This window comes from Pelophylax lessonae (assembly GCF_965119305.1).
Source record: "Pelophylax lessonae genome assembly, chromosome: 6".
NCBI lineage: Eukaryota > Metazoa > Chordata > Amphibia > Anura > Ranidae > Pelophylax > Pelophylax lessonae.
This window is the reverse complement of record NC_138773.1, coordinates 174,567,467-174,589,784: the sequence shown is the minus strand read 5'-3', so window position 1 is coordinate 174,589,784 and position 22,318 is coordinate 174,567,467. Positions and strand designations below refer to the sequence as shown.

Below are 22,318 nucleotides of genomic sequence, written 5' to 3'. Positions count from 1 at the left end.
GAGCATCAGAACAGCCAGGCAGCTAGCATTATAAGAAGGAGATCAGCAATGGCAGCCCTCAAATTTATCTTAGGAAAAGTATTGTTAAATACACTCCATTCAACTGTTTGTTTCAAGTAAACTGAAACTGTGAACTATACACAACAAAACTGCTTGAACATTGTGTCTATTCACTGACTTTACTTTCTCTCTAGTGCTTTAGCAATATACAGTCAACTTATGCATATTAAAAGAACCTACTTATAGTTTGGCATTGCAAAGTGCAATAGTTACTTGTTGACTTTTTTTTCATTTCACCATATGAACTATTCCTTATCATCCAATCAGGACCATGGTTCAACAACGACTTTGAAGCCAATTATCCTAGAGGAAGTTTTGGAAAATCACAAAAGAAAAGTAAAAGAATTTGTTGCTTTGGAGAGTTTTTTGCCAAAAGAACACTTGAAAATATATGACAAATACAACATCCTGATAACCAAGCAAGCAGATCTAGATGTTGATCACTTTTTGGCTGAGGAACATACATTTGAGGAAATAATGAGAGAGGCCATAAAGTATCAAAAACTTACAGATGAAATACAGTACAGTTCAATAAAGGTAAATAATTTGATTACATTCCTTCTATTGAATGTTAGTAAAAGTGTTCCAGTTTATTAAACATCATAAAAGTTATAAAAACTTGATTAATGTAGGTGGTTGAAATGTCCTTTTTGTTTTGCTTTAGGGCAAGATAAACATATGAAATAAATGTAGATTTGGGCCCCTTTCACACATACGGTCCGTTTGTCCCTTTTTCATCCATCCGTTGGCGGATGAAAAATGGACCTCAATGCATCTCTATGTAAATCATCCGTTAACATCCGTTTTCATCCGCTTCTGTCAATGTTCGTTTTTTGGAACGGATGAATGCCCTATTTTTCATCCGTCAAAAAAACGAATCGGACGAAAAACTTATGTAAACGGACAAACAGTCTGTTTTTTTCATTGGTAGTGGATGTAAAAAAAAAACAGATGAAAAAACGGATGAAAAACTGATACATTTTGAAGGACTGAACTGATGAATTGAACAGACGAACGGACCGTATGTGTGAATGGGGCCTAAAGCCTAAAACACACAGATTAGCGGATGAATGATCATCTGTTTTTTTTTTTTTTGTTTTATTTTGCATGCTAGTCTCCACATTGAAAATGATTAGGTTACTAAAGTACGGAAATTTTCGTACAACAGAATAAAAATTCAGAAGTGATGTAATGTATTTGTATTGTATTTTTTTAGATGAGAAATGTACTGATTAAACAAAAATCGTACGATCTGATATCAAATTATAAAATGTTTCACGTTTGTCCCTTTGGAAGATTTGTACTAACAGTCAGATTATCATATGATCCCTTGGAAAGCAGTATTTTTTGTATGATATTCTGATCGTGTGTTCGGGGCTTAAGTGTAGAGTACTGATAATGTATTATTATATGTTGGAATGTTAAGTCAGAATGACAGCCAAAACTTTTTTTATTATTGAATTGAAAGGGTTTTTTTATCACTTTTAGGCTTTTATTTCTGTTTGTTACTGGTAGGCAGACTTTCCCTTCTGTTTCTTTTCTGTTTCGATGCTGGCAACAGAAGTTGCCTTGTGTATGCTATGAGTCACTGAAGTTATAGCTCACACAGGGCTATTGGAGTCTCTCCATATGTCAGTCACTTTGCTTCCCTGCTTAATAACTGTTGAAATATATCAGCCACATATGAAGTGCATTGTGTCAATCAGATAGAGCATTCTGAAAGATAGAGAGATAAACAGGCATAATTATTTTGTAACTATAAGGGCCCTTTCACATGGGCTGTCCAATCAGGTCTGCCTGACTGTCCTGTTTTTCAGGTGGACCTGATCTGACCTTGCAGTCTCCCCTATGGAGCGGTGGATGTCAGTGGACACATGTTTGCTGACATATGCCGTTATCCGATCCGATTCTGCCCGCAACATCCAGATGGTTGGTGGTCCTATTTTTTTATCCGTCTGGCGGATTGGATCAAATAGGATTGGATGAAAATGGACAGGCGGTTTGTTTCCATACTATTTCCTCATAGAAGCAGTGTTAATTTTGGCAGCAAATTAGTCGTAGTCTTAGGACTAAAATGGCATTTTAGTTTTAGTCTCATTTTAGTCTTCTGCAAGTGCTTTAGTTTTAGTCGTATTTAGTCGACTAAAACTCCAGTACATTTTAGTCGACTAAAACTCATTTTAGTCATCTATAATCCAATGGGTGTAGTTCAATTGTAATTTGTAATGCATTATTTAAGCATTTCTCTTCAATTTCCAAACTCATTATATACTACTGCTGGTCCTGGAGTGAAAAATGGAATATGTTATTATTTATGGTATTGGGCTTTGAGCATGCACCAGTGATAATTTTGGCAGCAAATTTCAATTTAGTTTTAGTTATAGTCTTTTGACTAAAATGCCATTTTAGTTTTAGTCGTATTTTAGTCATCTGAATTGTTTTAATTTTAGTCGTATTTTAGTCGACTAAAATTGTGTTAATTTAGTCGACGAAAACGTTTTAGTCGATTTTAGTCAACGAAATTAACACTGCATAGAAGAGAGCAGGACTGTGTCCGTGTCCGCTCTGCACAGTGGAGCGGAGAGGACCTGTCATCTGCCTGCTCACCAGGGATCAGCGGAGTGATCCCCCACTGAGCAAGCGGAATCTGTTGTATGGAGGTGCCCATGTGAAAGGGGCCTAAAGCATACAACAGAATCTTTGTACTTAGGGAGCAAAAACAGCTGCACCTTTTTAACCTCCCTGGAGGTTTTCCCGAGTGTGGCTCGGGGTGAAATTTTAGTGCCATTAACGGTAACCCCGAGCCACACTCAGGGTACCACCAGGGAGCATCGCTGGATCCTGAAAGAGGTTGCTTACCTTGTCCCTGGGATCCAGCGATGTATCCCTGCAGCATACAGCGGCCGGATCTTCCGCCTGATGCTCTTTGCCCTGGCTTCCGTCTCCTGCTAAGCGTCACGTTGCAGGGGGGTGGAACTGGTGTCAAATTCAAAAAGTTAAAAACACAAACACACTGATATATTGTAATCCTATTAGATTACATTACTAAAATAAAATAAATTGACCTTAGTTTGCCCCCTAGTGCTTTCTCCAGTGCCCTTCCTGTATTTTTCCTGTACTTTGTGTCTGGAAACTGCAGAGCAACCATGGCATCAAAAAAGCGCGCCACCACCTCAAAAGCGGTATATGACCTGCTGGAAAACAGCGACAGCAATACAGAATCACTTGCAGAATGGAGTGATAGCGATTTGTGGGGAAGTTCGTCATTGAACACAGAAAGCGTAGCGCCCCCAAGATTCTTGTTTACTGGAGCACTTGGTATCAAAGTGGATGTTGAGGATGACAACCCCTTGGCATACCTCCAACTCTTTTTGACCGATGAGGTTATTGAAAAGATTGTTATGGAAACGAATCGTACCAGGAGCAACAAGCTGTTGCGCATCGGAGATTTTCAAGTAGCAGAATGTGGGAACCAGTGACCAAAGAGGACATCTGGAAGTTTTTGGGCCTAATTATTCTGCAGGGAGTGGTGGGGAAACCCCTGCAGTAGTGGTATTGGACCACCAACAAATTACTGGCCACTCCTTTTTTTTGGCACGGTCATGTCGGAATACAAATTTTCACTTATTATAAAATATTTGCACTTTGCAAATAATGAAGAATTTGATGAGATTTCTCATCCAGCTCCAAAACTCAGAAAGATTTGGCACGTTTATCAAATTATTTTGAAAAATTTCCAACAGTCCTATGTACCAGATAGAGACATTTGTATAGACGAAAGTCTAATGGCCTACAAAGGAAGACTCCGCTGGATACAGTATATTGCGTCAAAGAGAGCACGCTTTGGCATAAAGTCATTCATGCTATGTGAATCCAGCACTGGTTACATATGGAATTCGGTCCTATACACTGGGAAAGGAACCAAATTCAACCAACGATTCAGCAGTTATGGAATGGCAACGGCTTTGGTTCTTACAGTGCCTTGCGAAAGTATTCGGCCCCCTTGAACTTTTCGACCTTTTGCCACATTTCAGGCTTCAAACATAAAGATATAAACTGTAATTTTTTGTGAAGAATCAACAACAAGTGGGACACAATCATGAAGTGGAACGAAATTTATTGGATATTTCAAACTTTTTTAACAAATAAAAAACTGAAAAATTTACAGGATCTGGTCCGGGGGTCTGCAGGGACGGACAAGGGTGGTGTTCATTCAGACTTGTGCATATAAGGAAGGTGCAATCCTGAGACTCCCTGCACTGCAATGGAGGTGGCTGCTGCAGAGGAGGTGGCTTGGGGGACGCACGCAGATCCTGGCCCTAAGGTAAGCGAATGCTGTAGGCTCATCAGTGCTGTTACCTTACACTGGTGAAGGGGCACTAGTGGTAGTGTTTATGTACACTGAATAGTTTGCAGGGTGCAGGGGCCTCTGGTGGTCTTCCTCTCTCACTGGTGTATTTTTGATTTTGCACCTGGCTATTTTCTTTACCGATCAATGTTTGCTTGTGCCGTGCAGGGCAAGAACCGCAAAGAAAAAGAGGGAGCATTACAGGGTGATGTCCCTAAATAGAAAAGTGCCTCGTGCAAACAAAAGCTGTCATCCCAGCTAGAAAAAAGAAACTAACTCTATATTTAAAAAATTGCTAGACACCATGAATACAGAGATGGTTAAAACTTTTAAGTCGTTTAGGTCTTCTCTGCAAAAGCCAGGTCCTTTGGACGCATCTCAACCACGTACCTCATATGAGGGCCGATATCAACTTTTCCCAAAATATCGGTATCGGCCCCGGAACTGGCCGATATTACCGATATTTTTGTGACGTCATTCTGCCTTCTTAGGCCGCCTCCCTTGCCTTGGACAACCTTGTCTGGAGTCGGGACTAGTCTCTTTGGAGTGTATCACAGCCATACACCCACCTACAGTAGCCCGGTGCCAGCCAGCCACCCACACCCACAGGCTCTGTACCAGCCAGCCAGCCACAGGCACTGTACCAGCGAGCCAGCCACAGGCCCTGTACCAGCCAGCCACAGACACTGTACCAGTCAGCCACCCACCCATAGGCCCTGCACCAGCCAGCCACTCACAGCCCCTCTGCCAGCCACTCCCCCACCACAGGGTGCCAGCCAGCCACCCACCACAGGGTGCCAGACAGCCAGCCACCCACCACAGGGTGCCAGACAGCCAGCCACCCACAGGCCCTGTACCAGCCAGCCACCCACAGGCCATTTACCAGCGAGCCACAGGCCCTGTACCAGCCAGCCACCCACCACAGGGCGCCAGCCAGCCAGTCACCACAGGGTGCCAGACAGCCAGCCACCCACCACAGCATGCCAGCCAGCCACCCACCCACCACAGGGTGCAAGCAAGCCAGCCACCCACCACAGGGTGCCAGACAGCCAGCCACTTACCACAGGGTGACAGCCAGCCAGCCACCCACCACAGGGTGCCAGCCAAACAGCCATCCACCACAGGGTGCCAGATAGCCAGCCACCCATAACAGGGCGCCAGCAAGCCAGCCACCCACCACAGGGTGCCAGCAAGCCAGCCACCCACCACAGGGTGCCAGCAAGCTAGCCACCCACCACAGGGTGCCAGCAAGCCAGCCATTAAGCATTAAACAAAAATGAGCATGTTCATTACCAGATTTGTGTAAAAAATTGTCTTTATTTTTCAAAACTTTAAATATACAAAATATCGGCTCATATCGACCGATGCCGATGCGTTTCGACCAAAGTATCCGTATCGGCCTTGAAAAAAAACATATCGGTCTATCCCTACTTCATATGCTAGCACAGCACCTCAGGCCCATGCATCCGCATAGTGAACATTCCCTGTACACGCTGCTTTGAAAGATACCATACTGCAGGAATGGAGGAAGCCAGAAAAGAAAGCCTTTCTCCCCAGAAATTTGAAAATAAGGTTTCCTTTTAAGGACGAAGATGCAACGTTATTTGAGAAATGTCCAAAGTGGCCAGAAAATCAGAACTATCTTTTGAGGACGCAGGGGTGCTTAAAGATGCCATGGATAGAAAGGCTGCTAACTTTCAACTAGCAATTGCATCCACCTGTGTAGCTAGGACATTGGATCCCTGGTTGAAGCAGTTAAAGATCCTCCTAGAAAAAGACACCCCAAAGAGGAGATTTTGGACTCACTCCCCATTCTCAACAAGGCCGTGGCTTATATTGCTGACGCGACCGCAGAGGCCATCAGGTTTTCAGCTAGATGTACAGCGCTCATAAATGAGGCCAGATGGGCGATCTGGCCTAAAGCCTGGGCAGGAGACGTGGCTTTTAAAGCAAAGTTATGCTCATTACTGTTCAAGGGTTGCTTAATTATTGGTGAAGACCTGGATTCTGCTTTGGAGAAGTCTGCTGATAAAAAAGGCTTTCCATATCCAAAGAGGCAACAGTCCAAAAAGCCTTTTCGTCTTTTCAGGAAAATCAGTCAGAAGGATGCAGGCAAGAAGGACCAAAATAGACCCTGACAACAGAAGAAGGGTATAGGCAGAGGAGGATTTCTGTTTAATTCCTCCCAAACCAAAGACAAAAGCCAATGACTCCCTTTGCAAGGTAGGAGGGAGGTTGGGGGCCTTCTTACCCTCCTGGCAAAGGGTTACAACCAATGAGTTCATCCTGGATCTAATCGGCAACGGTTACAGGATAGAATTCCATCATAAACCCCCATGACTTTGGTGACTCCACTGCCAAAAGACTCAGACATGGCAGCTGCCACGACAAATCTAATCCAGGAATTTCTGAATCAGGGAGTCATTTCCCCCATCCCAAGAGAGCATATTCCCATATGTTCATCAGAAGGAAACCTTCGGGAAAATACAGGTTGATCCTGAATTTAAAGGAAGTCAACAAAAGTGTGGTGTACAAAAAATATAGGATGGACACGATTTTCACAACAAGGGAGCTATTATTCAGAGAAGCTTTCATGGCAACGATCGATCTGAAAGATGCATACCTGCATATTCCAATCAGAGGTTGCTCCAAGCCCTTTCTCAGGTTTGCAGTGAAAGGACCAGATCAGATAATCTTTTTCCAGTTTAATGTCCTTCCGTTCAGGTTGGCATTGGCTCCCAGGATCTTCACGAAGGTCCTGGCAGAGGCCTTACAGGGGCTGAGGACCTCATGTATCCAGATAATACCCTACCTGGACAATCTGCTGGTTTTTGCAGAGTCATCCACAGAGTTGGAGAAAAAAATAATCTACACAGTAAGCCATCTGCAATTACAGGGGTGGATCGTGAACTCAGAAAAGTCAAATTTGAAACCATCGCAGAAAGTTGTCTTCCTATGTTACATACTGGACTCGGTGGAAGCAAAAATATATTTACCAGGAGAGAAGAAAGATCTGTTGAAGATAGAAACCTCCAATCTCCTCCTGAGATGGTCTGTATCAAGCAGGGAAATGATGAGGCTTTTGGGCCTAATGACAGAATCTATCCCAGCGATCTCCTAGGCTCAAGCCCACATGAGAATACTGCAGAATTTCTCCCTGTCACTGTGGAACGAGCAACATAGTACCTTGCCGGATCAAGTAAAAGAGTCTCTGCATTGGTGGCTGCAGGAAGACTACTTGTCAAAAGGGAGATATTGGACACAGGAAAATCCAGTCCGGATAATAACGGGCGCAAGTGCGTGGGGTTGGGGAGCCCACATGGAACGTCTGGCTACACAGGGAAAATTAAAGAGATCAGAGGCCGCCTGCTTTTCCAGTGTAAGGGAACTAAAGGCAGTATGGAAAGCTCTTCTCTCCTTTTGGACCCAGAATAAAAGGAAGACATATTTTGATTCTATCAGACAATGTGGCGGCAGTATCCTACATAAACAAACAGGGGGGTACGTGCGCTCCCTCCCTCATGGAGGCGGCAAAGCTGACATTTACATGGGTGGAAGAAAACATCCTCTCTCTGGCAGCCATTCACCTCAAAGGGGAGTCAAATTCTCTAGCGGATTTCTTGGTTAGAGAAAAGAATGGATTTTGAATCAGGAAGTGTTTGAGTCAATCTCAGAGATATGGGGATGTCCTCTAATAGACCTGTTTGCATCATCCAAAAATGCAAAGGTAGAAAATCTTACAGTCTGGGTCTGAATGGTTTTGCATTTCCATGGTCAGAGGATCTCCTGTATGCCTTCCCTCCATTCAGGCTCCAAAGTAATTCTGATAGCTCAAGCTTGGCCAAAAAGGTGATGGTTTGCCGCTCTACAGAAACTGTCAATAGCAACACCCTGGAGGCTGCCAGAGAGGATCGATTTACTGGTCCAGAGAGATCTATGCCACCAGCAGGTGAGCCATCTTTCTCTGATGGCCTGGCTCCTGAGCGGCACCTGTTAAAAAACAAGGGAATGTCAGAAAAAGTAATCAACGCAATCTTAATCAGTAGGAAAAAATCAACAAATTTAATCTATAATAAAGTGTGGAACAAATTCTGCTTTTGGCGGAAGGACAATGACAGGATTTCTGGACCCATTATTCCAGCAGTATTGGATTTTCTGCGAAATGGATCGGACCTAGGGCTAGCCCCCAATACTTTGAAAGTACAGGTGGCAGCATTATCCAATTTTTTAGATCTCAGATTGGCGGAACATATTCTAATAAAAAGATTAATCAAGAGTAGAGCGCCGCAGTCCAATAAGTTTCCCCCCTGGTATTTGTCTACGGTCCTTCGGAGCTTCTCAAAACAGCCTTTTAAGCTGTTAGAGGAAAGTATGTTAAAAGTCTTAACCTAAAAAACAGTGCTTTTAGTGGCGCTGGTCACAGCCAGATGAGTCAGTGAACTACAAGCAATGTCCATAGCAGAGCCATACTGCTCCATTCTGCCCGATAGCCCGGGTCCCACAATAGAATTACTCTTTCTCCCCAAAGTGTCGATGGACTTTCATGGATCACAGGAAATCGTTATCCCACTGTTTTCTGGACAAGCTAGCAACTCTAGGAAAGAGGATTTCAATAAAATTCATGTAAGGCGGTGCTTATTATGTTCCATCGAGCGCACCAAAGAATGAAGGAAATATGCTTATCTGTTCCTTCTATACTCGGGACACAAAAATGGTTCAGCTACTTCTAAAACTACCATTGCTAGATGGATGAAGGCTGCAATCATTGAGGCTTATACATCTGCCGGGCTCCAAGCTCCCCAAAATCTTAAAGCCAATTCTACCAGGGCCCTGGCTACGTCCTGAGCTGAAAGGGCAGGAGCTACCCTGATCCAGATCTGCAAAGCAGCCACCTGGTCGAGTTTCCAGACATTTGTCAAGCATTACCGTCTGGATCTCTTATCTGCTAGCGACCAGGCTTTTTGGAGAAAAGTGTTTCAGGCTTTGGTCCCTCCCTAGCAGGTATGGTTTCTATAGTGTCACTCTTATTAAGCCGTCCTGGAAGATGACTGGGGAAAAGCAGTTATTACCTGTTAACTTGATTTCCAGGAATCTTCCAGGATTACGCTGCTTCCCACCCTATTATACATGTAGTATGGGTGTTGTTAGGTATGAAATTAGCAGTGCCTTCGGTTATTTGTTATGACTGAGGGTTTCTGGCTCTCACCTGTATTTAAACTAATGTGGATTGTGTTTCCTGTGCTAGGTGGGGTAGCCTATCTCTTATTAAGCTATGACATGCTGGGGATTAATAGGTTCACGTCTCAAGGCTGATTTTAATTGAAAAAATCCTGATGAGGACCTGTCCCCTTCTTCTCGATTGAGAACATTTATTTTGTTACTTTTACTGCCTGTAACGCAACCTGGGGGAGAATGGGAGGGATTTTAATGATTCATAGAATTCTCTCCCCCTCTCACAGATTGTGTTAAGGGACGAAACATAGTTAATCAACTTTTCTCAATGGATGAGAGTGGAGGTGTGGGGGCAGGTACCTGTGGGGACATTTTCAATTGAATTTAGCCAACAGACCCAAAGTGACTAACCCCCTGTTCACAGAAAATTCAGAGATCGTAAGATGATGGGTATTGATGCAGTTAAGATTTCTATAGAACCCTGCTGCCTGTACAATGTGGGACATACTTTATTACAGGTAATATAGGTAATATTACAGATCAATAAAGCTGTAATATTTTTTTTTTTTTTTTAGCTGTTTGTGTGTAAAGTACATGAAAACACTGATTACGCTAGCTTTTCTGTTTTCTCAGATTATTCGCTTAGGGATGTTTGAGCTCCACTGTGATGAATTAATCAGAGCTCTGGCCAAACGTTCAGAGGCTATTTGTGGAAAACTGATCGAGAAAATGTTTAAAGATCACCGGGAGGCTAATAGAAGGTGAGATCTAAGCTGACGTTTATTTTTACATGTTTTTCTGGTGAACATTTTGGCTTTACTAAGGAATTAGCCATGTCATATTGCAGTAATGATTGATCTATGTAGTAATAATTTTAGTGTGGCCATGTTCGTAACTTTATATATATTTTAGCTTTATGCAATATTTCTGCAATATTTATACTGTGAGAAAATTCATTTTTTTTTTTATAAATACAATATCTTCTCATATAAAAGACAAAATTGTTATATTACATTATAAACTGTTAAATGTTTACAATGTCTTTGTAATACGAATCATCGTACAACTCAAAATAAGTTTAACAAGCAATTATAAACCCCTGTTCACACCGGTGCGATTTTTCATGCGATTTGACAGTTCCAAATCGCATGAACAGCCGCGCCTTATTGTCAGCAATGGAACCGTTCAAATTGCTGGGACTCATGTTGCAGCGACTTTGAAAAAGGTTCCTGCACTGCTTTTTGTATATTTCATTGCAACTTGCATAGACTTCTTTTTTGTTTACAAAATATTTTATTGGAAAGTCATATTTGAACAATAAGAAGATCAATACAACCGTATAGAGATCAATGTAGCACAATAACAGCATACAAAAACAAATTTGCGTAGATTATACAAAGAATACATAACATTAAGCAGCCATGTAGTTTAAAAAGGACATGTCAAGTATATTAGATTATCTCCGTACACAGTGTAAACAACCAGAGTGTTAGAAATGAAAAGAAAAAATGGAAACTGCTAACAGGCAAATTTATCCCAAACATCCCATTTAGTATGGAAAACCGACATACTTCCCTGAATTGAATGTAGTACCTTTTCTGACATTTTGATGTTTTCCATTCTGGAGACAACCTGTTTCCAGGAGATCAGATCGGACCTCCAGTTGGAAGCCACCATCCATTGAACAGAAGACAACAGGGTGTAGAATAACTTGGACTTTTGGGAGGGGACTCCCCTGATGTTAGTATACAAAATGCACATGCTTGGTGTGAGGGGAATGACTGAATCAGCAATGATTGATAACAGTCGACTCACGTTTCTCCAGATAGGCTGGAGATGATTACACTCCCAAAATATATGCATAAGAGTGCCTTCCTCGGAACACCCTCTGAAACACCTAGGAGAGACCGAATCGTAATAAGAATGTAGCAGAGAGGGAGTAAGATACCACCTGGTAATCAACTTAATTGGAGAGTCTCTGCTTGTAGAAGATCTGGTTCCTGCTCTCATATTTTTTATCATACACCTCCAGTCCAAAATGGAAAAGGAGGTATTCAATTCCTCCTCCCATTTAAGCATATACTTGTGCTTCTCCGGCATAAAGGAATTATTGATATGTATATATAACAAGGAAATTAGGCCCTTACCTCTAGGGAAAGAGCAACACATATTTTCAAAGGGGGTGAAGGGAGGGGATAAAGTTAAGGAGTGTTTTGAGTTGAAGAAATCTCTAATGATCTCATAGTGGGCGCGTTCGGATTCCGGTAGTTTATGTATCGCTAGGATTTGATCAAAAGAGTTAAAAACATTCCCCGTAGAAAGAGCCCTCAGGGAGACCAGGCCTTTCCGCAGCCATGGTCCAAGAAGGTCTCTGTCCAAGGGGAAAGACTGTGAGTCAACTTCTGACATAAAGGTTGCCAATGGAGAAATTTGTGAGAGCATGGAGCATGCATTTTTATATTTATGCCACAATTGAAGGAGATTATGCACGAGTTTATTAGATTGAAGGAGTTTTTTGAGAATGTTGGGTGTTGACCAGAGGCAAGCCTGCAAAGAGTATGGTGCAACAGAAGACCTCTCAAATGAAAGCCAGGGTATGTCACTCCCATCGTAGTGCCAATGCGCAATCTGTATATACTTTGTTGCCAAGTAATAGGACCACAGGTCAGGAAGACCCAACCCCCCCAGTTCTTGTGATGCATGAGAAACTTGTTTACTAAGCCTAGACTTTTTACCATTCCACACAAACCTAGACAGTTCCCTCTGAAATCTCATTATGTGTGATTTAGGTACCAACACTGGGAGTGCTCTAAAGAGAAAAAGAATTTTCGGGATGATCACCATCTTCACCGCCGCCACTCTGCCCAGCAGCGAGATGTGATGAGAGGACCAAAATTGAAGCAGAGCTCCTAGTTTTTTAAACATAGGGGGAATGTTAGTAATGTATAGGGATTCAAAATAGGGGGTAATTAAAACGCCCAAGTATCTAAAGGATCCAGAACACCACGAGAAAGAAAAACTCTCTCTGATGGATGCCTGCATCCAAGGAGGCATATGCAGTGGCATCAGAGAGCATTTAGAAATATTGACGCCCAAACCAGAGAAAGTTTGAAATTCAGCTAATTCAATTAGAACATGTGGTAGGGAGACATGTGGGTCTGACAGATATAATAGGACATCATCCGCATACAAACTAAGTTTATACTCCTTATTTACCATATCATAACCTTTAATTTTTTGATTCCCTCTAATTGCACACGCCAAGGGCTCAATGGCAAGAGCAAACAGAAGGGGGGAGAGGGGGCACCCCTGTCTTGTGCCTCTGCTAATAGAGAAAAAGTCAGAATTACATCCCGGGATGCGGATTCTTGTTTGGGGAGAATCATACAAAGCCCTGAAACCATTAATAAAATTTTCTCCCAATCCATATTTTGGCATAAGGTGTTCCATATATTCCCAGCTGACATTATCAAAAGCTTTGTGAATATCTAAGCTGACCATGCAGGTCGGTGATTTATTACGGTTCGCATCTTGTATAATGTTGGCCGTGAGTCTTATGTTATCCGTCAGTTGCCTTCCCGGTATAAAACCGGTTAGGTCAGGAGCTATCAATTTAGTCATGTGTTCCGCCAGCCGATTGGCCAGGAGTCTACCAAACAGTTTGAGATCATTGTTCATGACCGATATGGGTCGGAAGTTCTGTGGCAGTGTATGATCCTTTTCTGGTTTTGGGATAAGGGACATGTTTGCTAGAAGCATCTCACTTGGAAAGCTACCACCCTGAAGGACATCATTAAAAAGATTGGTCAGCCTGGGGGTAAGATATTGGGCGAAGGTTTTATAATAAGTGGCTGAAAAACCATCCGGACCTGGGGCTGTAGAGGATTTAAGGGATTTGATGATATGTGATATCTCCTCCTCTGAACAAGGGGCATCAATCCTATCTCTGTCTGTCTGAGAGAGGGCTGGGAGGTCTAGTTTGTTGATCCAGGGTTCAAATTTATTTGTTGGGAATGAAGAAGGATTGGATAGAAGGTTCTTGTAAAATTTAGTAAATACATCAAGTACCTGTTTGGGATGAGAAACTACTTTGCCGTCTGATCTCCTTAGTTTGTAAACATGAGTAGACCTAACGTTCTGGGCCAGTTTCCTGGCAAACATGGATGAGGGAGAAATGCTATGTAAAATGAATCTAGCCTTAGACCATCTAAGAGATTTCTCTGTATCATTGGTTAGGATCATGTTTAAAGCTTGTCTTTTGGAATCAATTTGATCTCTTAGAGCTTGGGAAGGGGAATGATTGAAATGCAGGTACAAGCGGTCTAGGTCCTTTGTCAGTTGTGTAATGTCCGCTAATCTAGCTTTGTTACGAGCCGAGGCCAGGGCAATGATTCTTCCTCTCATCACCGCCTTATGGGCAGTCCAAATAGTGGAGATCGGAGTCTCACCATTCTCATTCAGGGAAAAATATTCTTCCAAGGAGGTGGATATCTGGGTAACAAAAGTGGGGTCATTCAGCAAAGAATCGTTTAATCTCCAATTATAAGTAGAGTCCACAAGGCCAATACACCTTGTCTCAAAGGAGACTATTTGGTGATCAGACCAGGGGCATGGGTGGATTTGAGCATTAGAAGAACTTGCCAGAATAACAGGAGTACAAAAAATGTAATCAAGCCTTGCTGAGCTGTCATGAGGGTGCGAGTAAAAAGTGTATGATTTGATACCCACATTGTGCGCCCTCCATGCGTCCACTAACTGTAGGTCACTCAGCGAGCGTGTCAGAAATTTAGGGAATGTTTTGGAGGATGGTAAAATTTTGCTCCTGTCCAATGATGGGTGTGCCACTAAATTAAAATCTCCCCCAACTATCATGTGTGGAGATTCGAATTTCGCTAGGGTATCAAAAAATGACTTGAAAAAAGCCGAAGGGGAGTTGTTTGGGGCATAAATTGAGGCTATGGTGATTTTTTTCCCATTCAGATTACCTTTCAAAATAAGGAATCTACTCTCTGGGTCGCAAAAAGAGGAGGTGACGTCAAACATTATACTGTTGCGAACAAAGATGGCGACCCCCCTGGTTTTGTTGCTATAAGTAGAGCATCTGAACTGTTGATACGTTTTATGGAAATATTTCGGGCTATTGGATTCAGCAAAGTGTGTCTCCTGCAGGAGAATAATATCTGCTCCCAACCGTTTGTAATGACTGAATGCCTTGTGCCTCTTATTAGGAGAATTAAAACCCTGCACGTTGTGTGATATCACCTTAAGACCCATGATAAATACCTGAGAAATCGCCTAGTGCATTAATCAGGCTAGCATGTCGAGACAATGAAAACCTGAACAAATATCTCTTACCAACTGAAGATTCATCGAAATGTAATAATATACCTGTACTTGGTGGAAGGTTTAAAGCTTTGACACCCCGCACAGGAGACCTCCCAAACAAGGAGGACCACACTGTGCGGAGCCACCTCGCATGGGTAAACATACTGATCAAATCATTAGACTTTCCTTTTTTAGTGCAAATCAGAATTAACAGCATAACGAAATAAAAAACATATGAAAGAACAAGTGACACATATTCACAAAATAAAATTGGGGGATGGGTAAGAAAAAATATACCCATCCATAAAATCAAGTAACCTTGGACTGTACCGTCCAATTCCTGCCCATGGAGATCCACAGCCAGACCGTCCATCCGCACAGAACACATTGCGCGAACGGGTGGGGTCGGAGTGGGGGTCGACACAGGCAGATTTGTGGGGACAAACCAGCGAAAGGGGAGAGAGAGAGATACAATAAAAGCATAATATATATCGTACCATACAACCAGAGAAGGCCTTTGCCCACAGCATATAGCAAACCAGACCTTTCTAAAATCTCAGTATGGGGCATCTCTTTAGCAAAATAAAAAAAAAAAAAAAATTTTTAAAGGAAGGTAGGGCAGGTCAGCCAAACGCCTCATTAGTGCAAAATCCGTATAGGGCACAACCAACAAGAAAACAGAAGCCGAGCTTGAGCAAAAAGGAGCCCACCAGCAGGCGAACTCTTCTGGGAAGCCAAGGAAAAAAAAAGAAAAAAAAAAAAAAAAATTCCCTTCCTCCCCTATCTTCCAAAACAGGAGTAGAACTAGTTCTATGATCGTTCAAAAATCAGAAGACAAGCAGAACTAAATTGTTCCAACGGGGTTAGGTCAGGTAGACGGATCTCTAAAAGGGTTGCGACTTCGGCGATTGTCTCTTCTGGAGGCTGGAGTAGACCAGATAGGTGAGGGCCTGGGAGTAGTAAGCTGGTGTGACACAGGCTCCGCCGTGATGAGGCCCAGTTTAATAAGAAGCTCCTTTCCCTCTGCAAGATTAAAGACCACATAGGTCGTGCCATTATGTGGGACTGATAACTAGGGTTGAGCGGACACCTAGATGTCCGTGTTCGACGGGTTCGGCCGAACTTTAAAAAAAAGTCCGGGTCCGTGTCCCGGACTTTTACCGAACTTTTCCCGGACACCGAACCCCATTGAAGTCAATGGGGACCCGAACTTTAAGGCACTAAAATGGCTCTAAAACACCAAAGGAAAGGGCTAGAGTGCTGCAAATGGCAGCAAAACGTAATTAAGAGCATGGCAAGTGCTCTGCAAACAAATGTGGATAGGGAAATAACTTAAAACAACAAAAAAAAACAGAAAAATAAAACAATGTTCTTCTTCATCTCTGAAGGACGAGGCCCATATGGAGTAGGAGGGAGGTTGAGGTGGTGGTGGATGTGGCGGTGACATAGGCGTGCGCACAGGGTGTGCTGGGTGTGCCTGGGCACACCCTAATCACCTAGGGCACATAGCATTGCCAGTGAGGAGATGGGAAAGATCTCCCTGGGACCTGCTCTGCTCTATTTCTCCTTGCCTACAGGTACATGGCCCCGATACATTACTCTCCCTGCTGGCAAACACATGCATGTGTATTTCAACTTTGGGGTGCACACCTTAATGCAATAGGCTGCGCACACCTATGGGCGGTGTAGGTGGAAGCGGCGGTGGAGGAGGACCAGGGCCGGATTAACAGCATCATGGGCTTGGTGCTGAGGATTTTGAAGGGCCTTAAGGGCCGTGCCTTGCCATGCACCCAGAGGAGGAAGGGTGCAGCCATGCATGCCTAATTCAACATGGGATGCTGTCTCTGAAGCCCATAAACACATCCATGCATCGCCAACTGTCCCTCCTTGTCCGGCCTTCACGCTGTGTGGGGAGGTTCTGAGGGTGCTGCCTGGGGAAGCGAGCATAGAAGCCAGACTTCTGTGTTTACAAGTGACAGAAGAGCGGTAACAGTGAATATGGCCAACCCGGGGCCTATATAAAAGGTAGGGGCCTGGAGCTGCAGCTCCAATAGCCCCTACATTAATCTGGCCCTGAGGAGGAGGACGAGGTAGCCAACACTGCTTCTTTTCAAAAATTTTAAATGAGGGTACACCCCAAAAGAGTGAGAAAGAGCAAAAATGGAACAATGGGTGGGTAAGGTCGGTATCCATTGCTATTCTGCATAAGGTACGGAAAAGTCCCGTGGGATCCATGCCTGGTTCATTTTAATGAACGTGAGCTTGTCCACATTGTCTCTGGACAGGCGGCTGCGCTTGTCTGTTATAACGCCCCCAGCCGTGCTAAATACCCGTTCAGATAATACACTGGCTGCAGGGCACGCCAGCACCTCCAAGGCGTAAAGGGCAAGCTCAGGCCATGTGCCCAATTTGGAGACCCAGAAGTTGAAGGGGGCAGACCCGTCATTCACTACATGTAGGCGTGTGCACACATACTGCTCCACCATGTTGGTAAAATGCTGCCTCCTGCTAAGACGTTCCATCTGAGCTGCTGGTGCTGCTGTTTGTTGTGGCGTGCTGACAAAGCTTTTCCACATTTCGGCCATGCTAACCCTGCCTTCTGAGGTGCTGGCGGTGCCCTGGTTGCGTTGGCGACCTCCTCCTCCTCCTCCTCTGCCTTGTGCTTCCACTGTGGCCCCGCTGTCAGATGGGAATGCCAGCAGCATGGCGTCTACCAGCGTGCGCTTGTACTCGCGCATCTTGCGATCGCGCTCCAGTGAGTGAATTAAGGACGGTACGTTGTCCTTGTAACGGGGATCCAGCAGCGTGGCCACCCAGTAATCAGCACAAGTTAGAATGTGGGCAACTCGGCGGTCGTTGTGGAGACACTGCAGCATGTAATCGCTCATGTGTGCCAGGCTGCCCAGAGGCAACGAAAGGCTGTCCTCTGTGGGAGGTGTATCGTCCGTGTCCTCTGTATCCCCCCAGCCACGCACCAGTGATGGCCATGAGCTGGCCTGGGTGCCACCCTGCTGTGAACATGGTTCCATCTCCTCCTCCAGCTCCTCCTCCTCCTCATCCTCCTCATCCTCCAGAACTGTGCCCCTGCTGGACAATTGCGTCCCTGGCGTTTGCGTGTGCAGGAACCCACCCTCGGAGCCCCTTGCGAATGACTGCCCTGAAAGCCTTGGAAATGTTACCTCTTCATCCTCCTCCTCCTCCTCATCCTGTGCCACATCCTCTTCCATCATCGCCCGAATTGTTTTTTCAAGGAGGCATAGAAGTGGGATAGTTAAGCTGAGAACGGCGTCATTGCCACTGGCCATGTTGGTGGAGTACTCAAAACAGCGCAACAAGGCACACAGGTCTCGCATGGAGGCCCAGTTAAATTAAATAGCGGAATAGAAAATATGATCCAAAAAAAGTGTATGTATATCACACGTACACAACCACACTGGGCCCCAATTACTATTGTTTGTACCCCTAAAAGGCTAGATGAGGAGTAGGGGGAGTATGGAACAGGCAGCACCCTCAAACCTTCAGAAGTATGAGATGAACCCCAACAACTTGGAAAGGTGGATCTCTCTCACACGTACCAACACAGACTATCCCCCAATTTAACTGATCCCCAAAGGTTTTTGATTAAATAGCGGAATAGAAAATATGATCCAAAAAAAGTGTATGTATATCACACGTACACAACCACACTAGGCCCCAATTACTATTGTTTGTACCCCTAAAAGGCTAGATGAGGAGTAGGGGGGGTATGGAACAGGCAGCACCCTCAAACCTTCAGAAGTATGAGATGAACCCCAACAACTTGGAAAGGTGGATCTCTCTCACACGTACCAACACAGACTATCCCCCAATTTAACTGATCCCCAAAGGTTTTTGATTAAATAGCGGAATAGAAAATATGATCCAAAAAAAGTGTATGTATATCACACGTACACAACCACACTAGGCCCCAATTACTATTGTTTGTACCCCTAAAAGGCTAGATGAGGAGTAGGGGGGGTATGGAACAGGCAGCACCCTCAAACCTTCAGAAGTATGAGATGAACCCCAACAACTTGGAAAGGTGGATCTCTCTCACACGTACCAACACAGACTATCCCCCAATTTAACTGATCCCCAAAGGTTTTTGATTAAATAGCGGAATAGAAAATATGATCCAAAAAAAGTGTATGTATATCACACGTACACAACCACACTGGGCCCCAATTACTATTGTTTGTACCCCTAAAAGGCTAGATGAGGAGTAGGGGGAGTATGGAACAGGCAGCACCCTCAAACCTTCAGAAGTATGAGATGAACCCCAACAACTTGGAAAGGTGGATCTCTCTCACACGTACCAACACAGACTATCCCCCAATTTAACTGATCCCCAAAGGTTTTTGATTAAATAGCGGAATAGAAAATATGATCCAAAAAAAGTGTATGTATATCACACGTACACAACCACACTAGGCCCCAATTACTATTGTTTGTACCCCTAAAAGGCTAGGAGTAGGGGGAGTGTGGAACAGGTAGCACCCTCAAACCTTCAGAAGTATGAGATGAACCCCAACAACTTGGAAAGGTGGATCTCTCTCACACGTACCAACACAGACTATCCCCCAATTTAACTGATCCCCAAAGGTTTTTGATTAAATAGCGGAATAGAAAATATGATCCAAAAAAAGTGTATGTATATCACACGTACACAACCACACTGGGCCCCAATTACTATTGTTTGTACCCCTAAAAGGCTAGATGAGGAGTAGGGGGAGTATGGAACAGGCAGCACCCTCAAACCTTCAGAAGTATGAGATGAACCCCAACAACTTGGAAAGGTGGATCTCTCTCACACGTACCAACACAGACTATCCCCCAATTTAACTGATCCCCAAAGGTTTTTGATTAAATAGCGGAATAGAAAATATGATCCAAAAAAAGTGTATGTATATCACACGTACACAACCACACTAGGCCCCAATTACTATTGTTTGTACCCCTAAAAGGCTAGATGAGGAGTAGGGGGGGTATGGAACAGGCAGCACCCTCAAACCTTCAGAAGTATGAGATGAACCCCAACAACTTGGAAAGGTGGATCTCTCTCACACGTACCAACACAGACTATCCCCCAATTTAACTGATCCCCAAAGGTTTTTGATTAAATAGCGGAATAGAAAATATGATCAAAAAAAAGTGTATGTATATCACACGTACACAACCACACTAGGCCCCAATTACTATTGTTTGTACCCCTAAAAGGCTAGATGAGGAGTAGGGGGGGTATGGAACAGGCAGCACCCTCAAACCTTCAGAAGTATGAGATGAACCCCAACAACTTGGAAAGGTGGATCTCTCTCACACGTACCAACACAGACTATCCCCCAATTTAACTGATCCCCAAAGGTTTTTGATTAAATAGCGGAATAGAAAATATGATCCAAAAAAAGTGTATGTATATCACACGTACACAACCACACTAGGCCCCAATTACTATTGTTTGTACCCCTAAAAGGCTAGATGAGGAGTAGGGGGGGTATGGAACAGGCAGCACCCTCAAACCTTCAGAAGTATGAGATGAACCCCAACAACTTGGAAAGGTGGATCTCTCTCACACGTACCAACACAGACTATCCCCCAATTTAACTGATCCCCAAAGGTTTTTGATTAAATAGCGGAATAGAAAATATGATCCAAAAAAAGTGTATGTATATCACACGTACACAACCACACTAGGCCCCAATTACTATTGTTTGTACCCCTAAAAGGCTAGATGAGGAGTAGGGGGGGTATGGAACAGGCAGCACCCTCAAACCTTCAGAAGTATGAGATGAACCCCAACAACTTGGAAAGGTGGATCTCTCTCACACGTACCAACACAGACTATCCCCCAATTTAACTGATCCCCAAAGGTTTTTGATTAAATAGCGGAATAGAAAATATGATCCAAAAAAAGTGTATGTATATCACACGTACACAACCACACTAGGCCCCAATTACTATTGTTTGTACCCCTAAAAGGCTAGGAGTAGGGGGAGTATGGAACAGGCAGCACCCTCAAACCTTCAGAAGTATGAGATGAACCCCAACAACTTGGAAAGGTGGATCTCTCTCACACGTACCAACACAGACTATCCCCCAATTTAACTGATCCCCAAAGGTTTTTGATTAAATAGCGGAATAGAAAATATGATCCAAAAAAAGTGTATGTATATCACACGTACACAACCACACTAGGCCCCAATTACTATTGTTTGTACCCCTAAAAGGCTAGATGAGGAGTAGGGGGAGTATGGAACAGGCAGCACCCTCAAATCTTCAGAAGTATGAGATTGTGTTCACTGTACCCCACAAAGATTGAGTTCACTGCACCCCACAATGATTGTGTTCACTGCACCCCACAAAGATTGTGTTCACTGCACCTCACAAAGATTGTGTTCACTGTACCCCCCAAAGATTGTGTTCACTGCACCCCACAAAGATTCTGTTCACTGTACCCCACAAAGATTGTGTTCACTGCACCCTAAAAGGATGTTGTTCACTGCACCCCACAAAGATTGTGTTCACTGCACCCTAAAAGGATGTTGTTCACTGCACCCCAAAAAGATTGTGTTCACTGTACCCCCCCAAAGATTGTGTTCACTGCACCCCACAAAGATTGTGTTCACTGCACCCCAAAAAGATTGTGTTCACTGTACCCCCCAAAGATTGTGTTCACTGCACCCCAAAAAGATTGTGTTCACTGTACCCCCCAAAGATTGTGTTCACTGCACCCCACAAAGATTCTGTTCACTGTACCCCACAAAGATTGTGTTCACTGCACCCCAAAAAGATTGTGTTCACTGTACCCCCCCAAAGATTGTGTTCACTGCACCCCACAAAGATTCTGTTCACTGCACCCCACAAAGGATTTTGTTCACTGCACCCCAAAAAGATTGTGTTCACTGCACCCCAAAAAGGATTTTGATCACTGCACCCCAAAAAGGATGTTGTTCACTGCACCCCAAAAATGATTTTGTTCACTCCACCCCAAAAAGATTGTGTTCACTGCACCCCACAAAGATTGTGTTCACTGCACCCCAAAAAGATTGTGTTCACTGTACCCCCCAAAGATTGTGTTCACTGCACCCCACAAAGATTCTGTTCACTGTACCCCACAAAGATTGTGTTCACTGCACCCCAAAAAGATTGTGTTCACTGCATACCAAAAAGGATGTTGTTCACTGCACCCCAAAAAGGATGTTGTTCACTCCACCCCAAAAAGATTGTGTTCACTGCACCCCACAAAGATTGTGTTCACTGCACCCCAAAAAGATTGTGTTCACTGCACCCCAAAAATGATTTTGTTCACTGCACCCCAAAAAGGATTTTGTTCACTGCACCCCAAAAAGGATGTTGTTCACTCCACCCCAAAAAGATTGTGTTCACTGCACCCCAAAA

General features: G+C 43.8%; 1 protein-coding gene across 1 annotated transcript in view; it reads left to right on the top strand.

Moving 5' to 3' along the window:
• The first annotated feature begins 434 nt into the window (after window positions 1-434).
• DNAH7 (dynein axonemal heavy chain 7) overlaps window positions 435-22,318 on the top strand; it is a 368,896-nt gene continuing 347,012 nt past the window's right edge. The window contains exons 1-2 of the mRNA XM_082262147.1: window positions 435-597; window positions 10,214-10,341. Of these exons, the coding sequence (XP_082118273.1) occupies window positions 538-597; window positions 10,214-10,341 (188 nt within the window). The 5' untranslated portion in view covers window positions 435-537. The remainder of the gene's footprint in view (window positions 598-10,213; window positions 10,342-22,318) is intronic.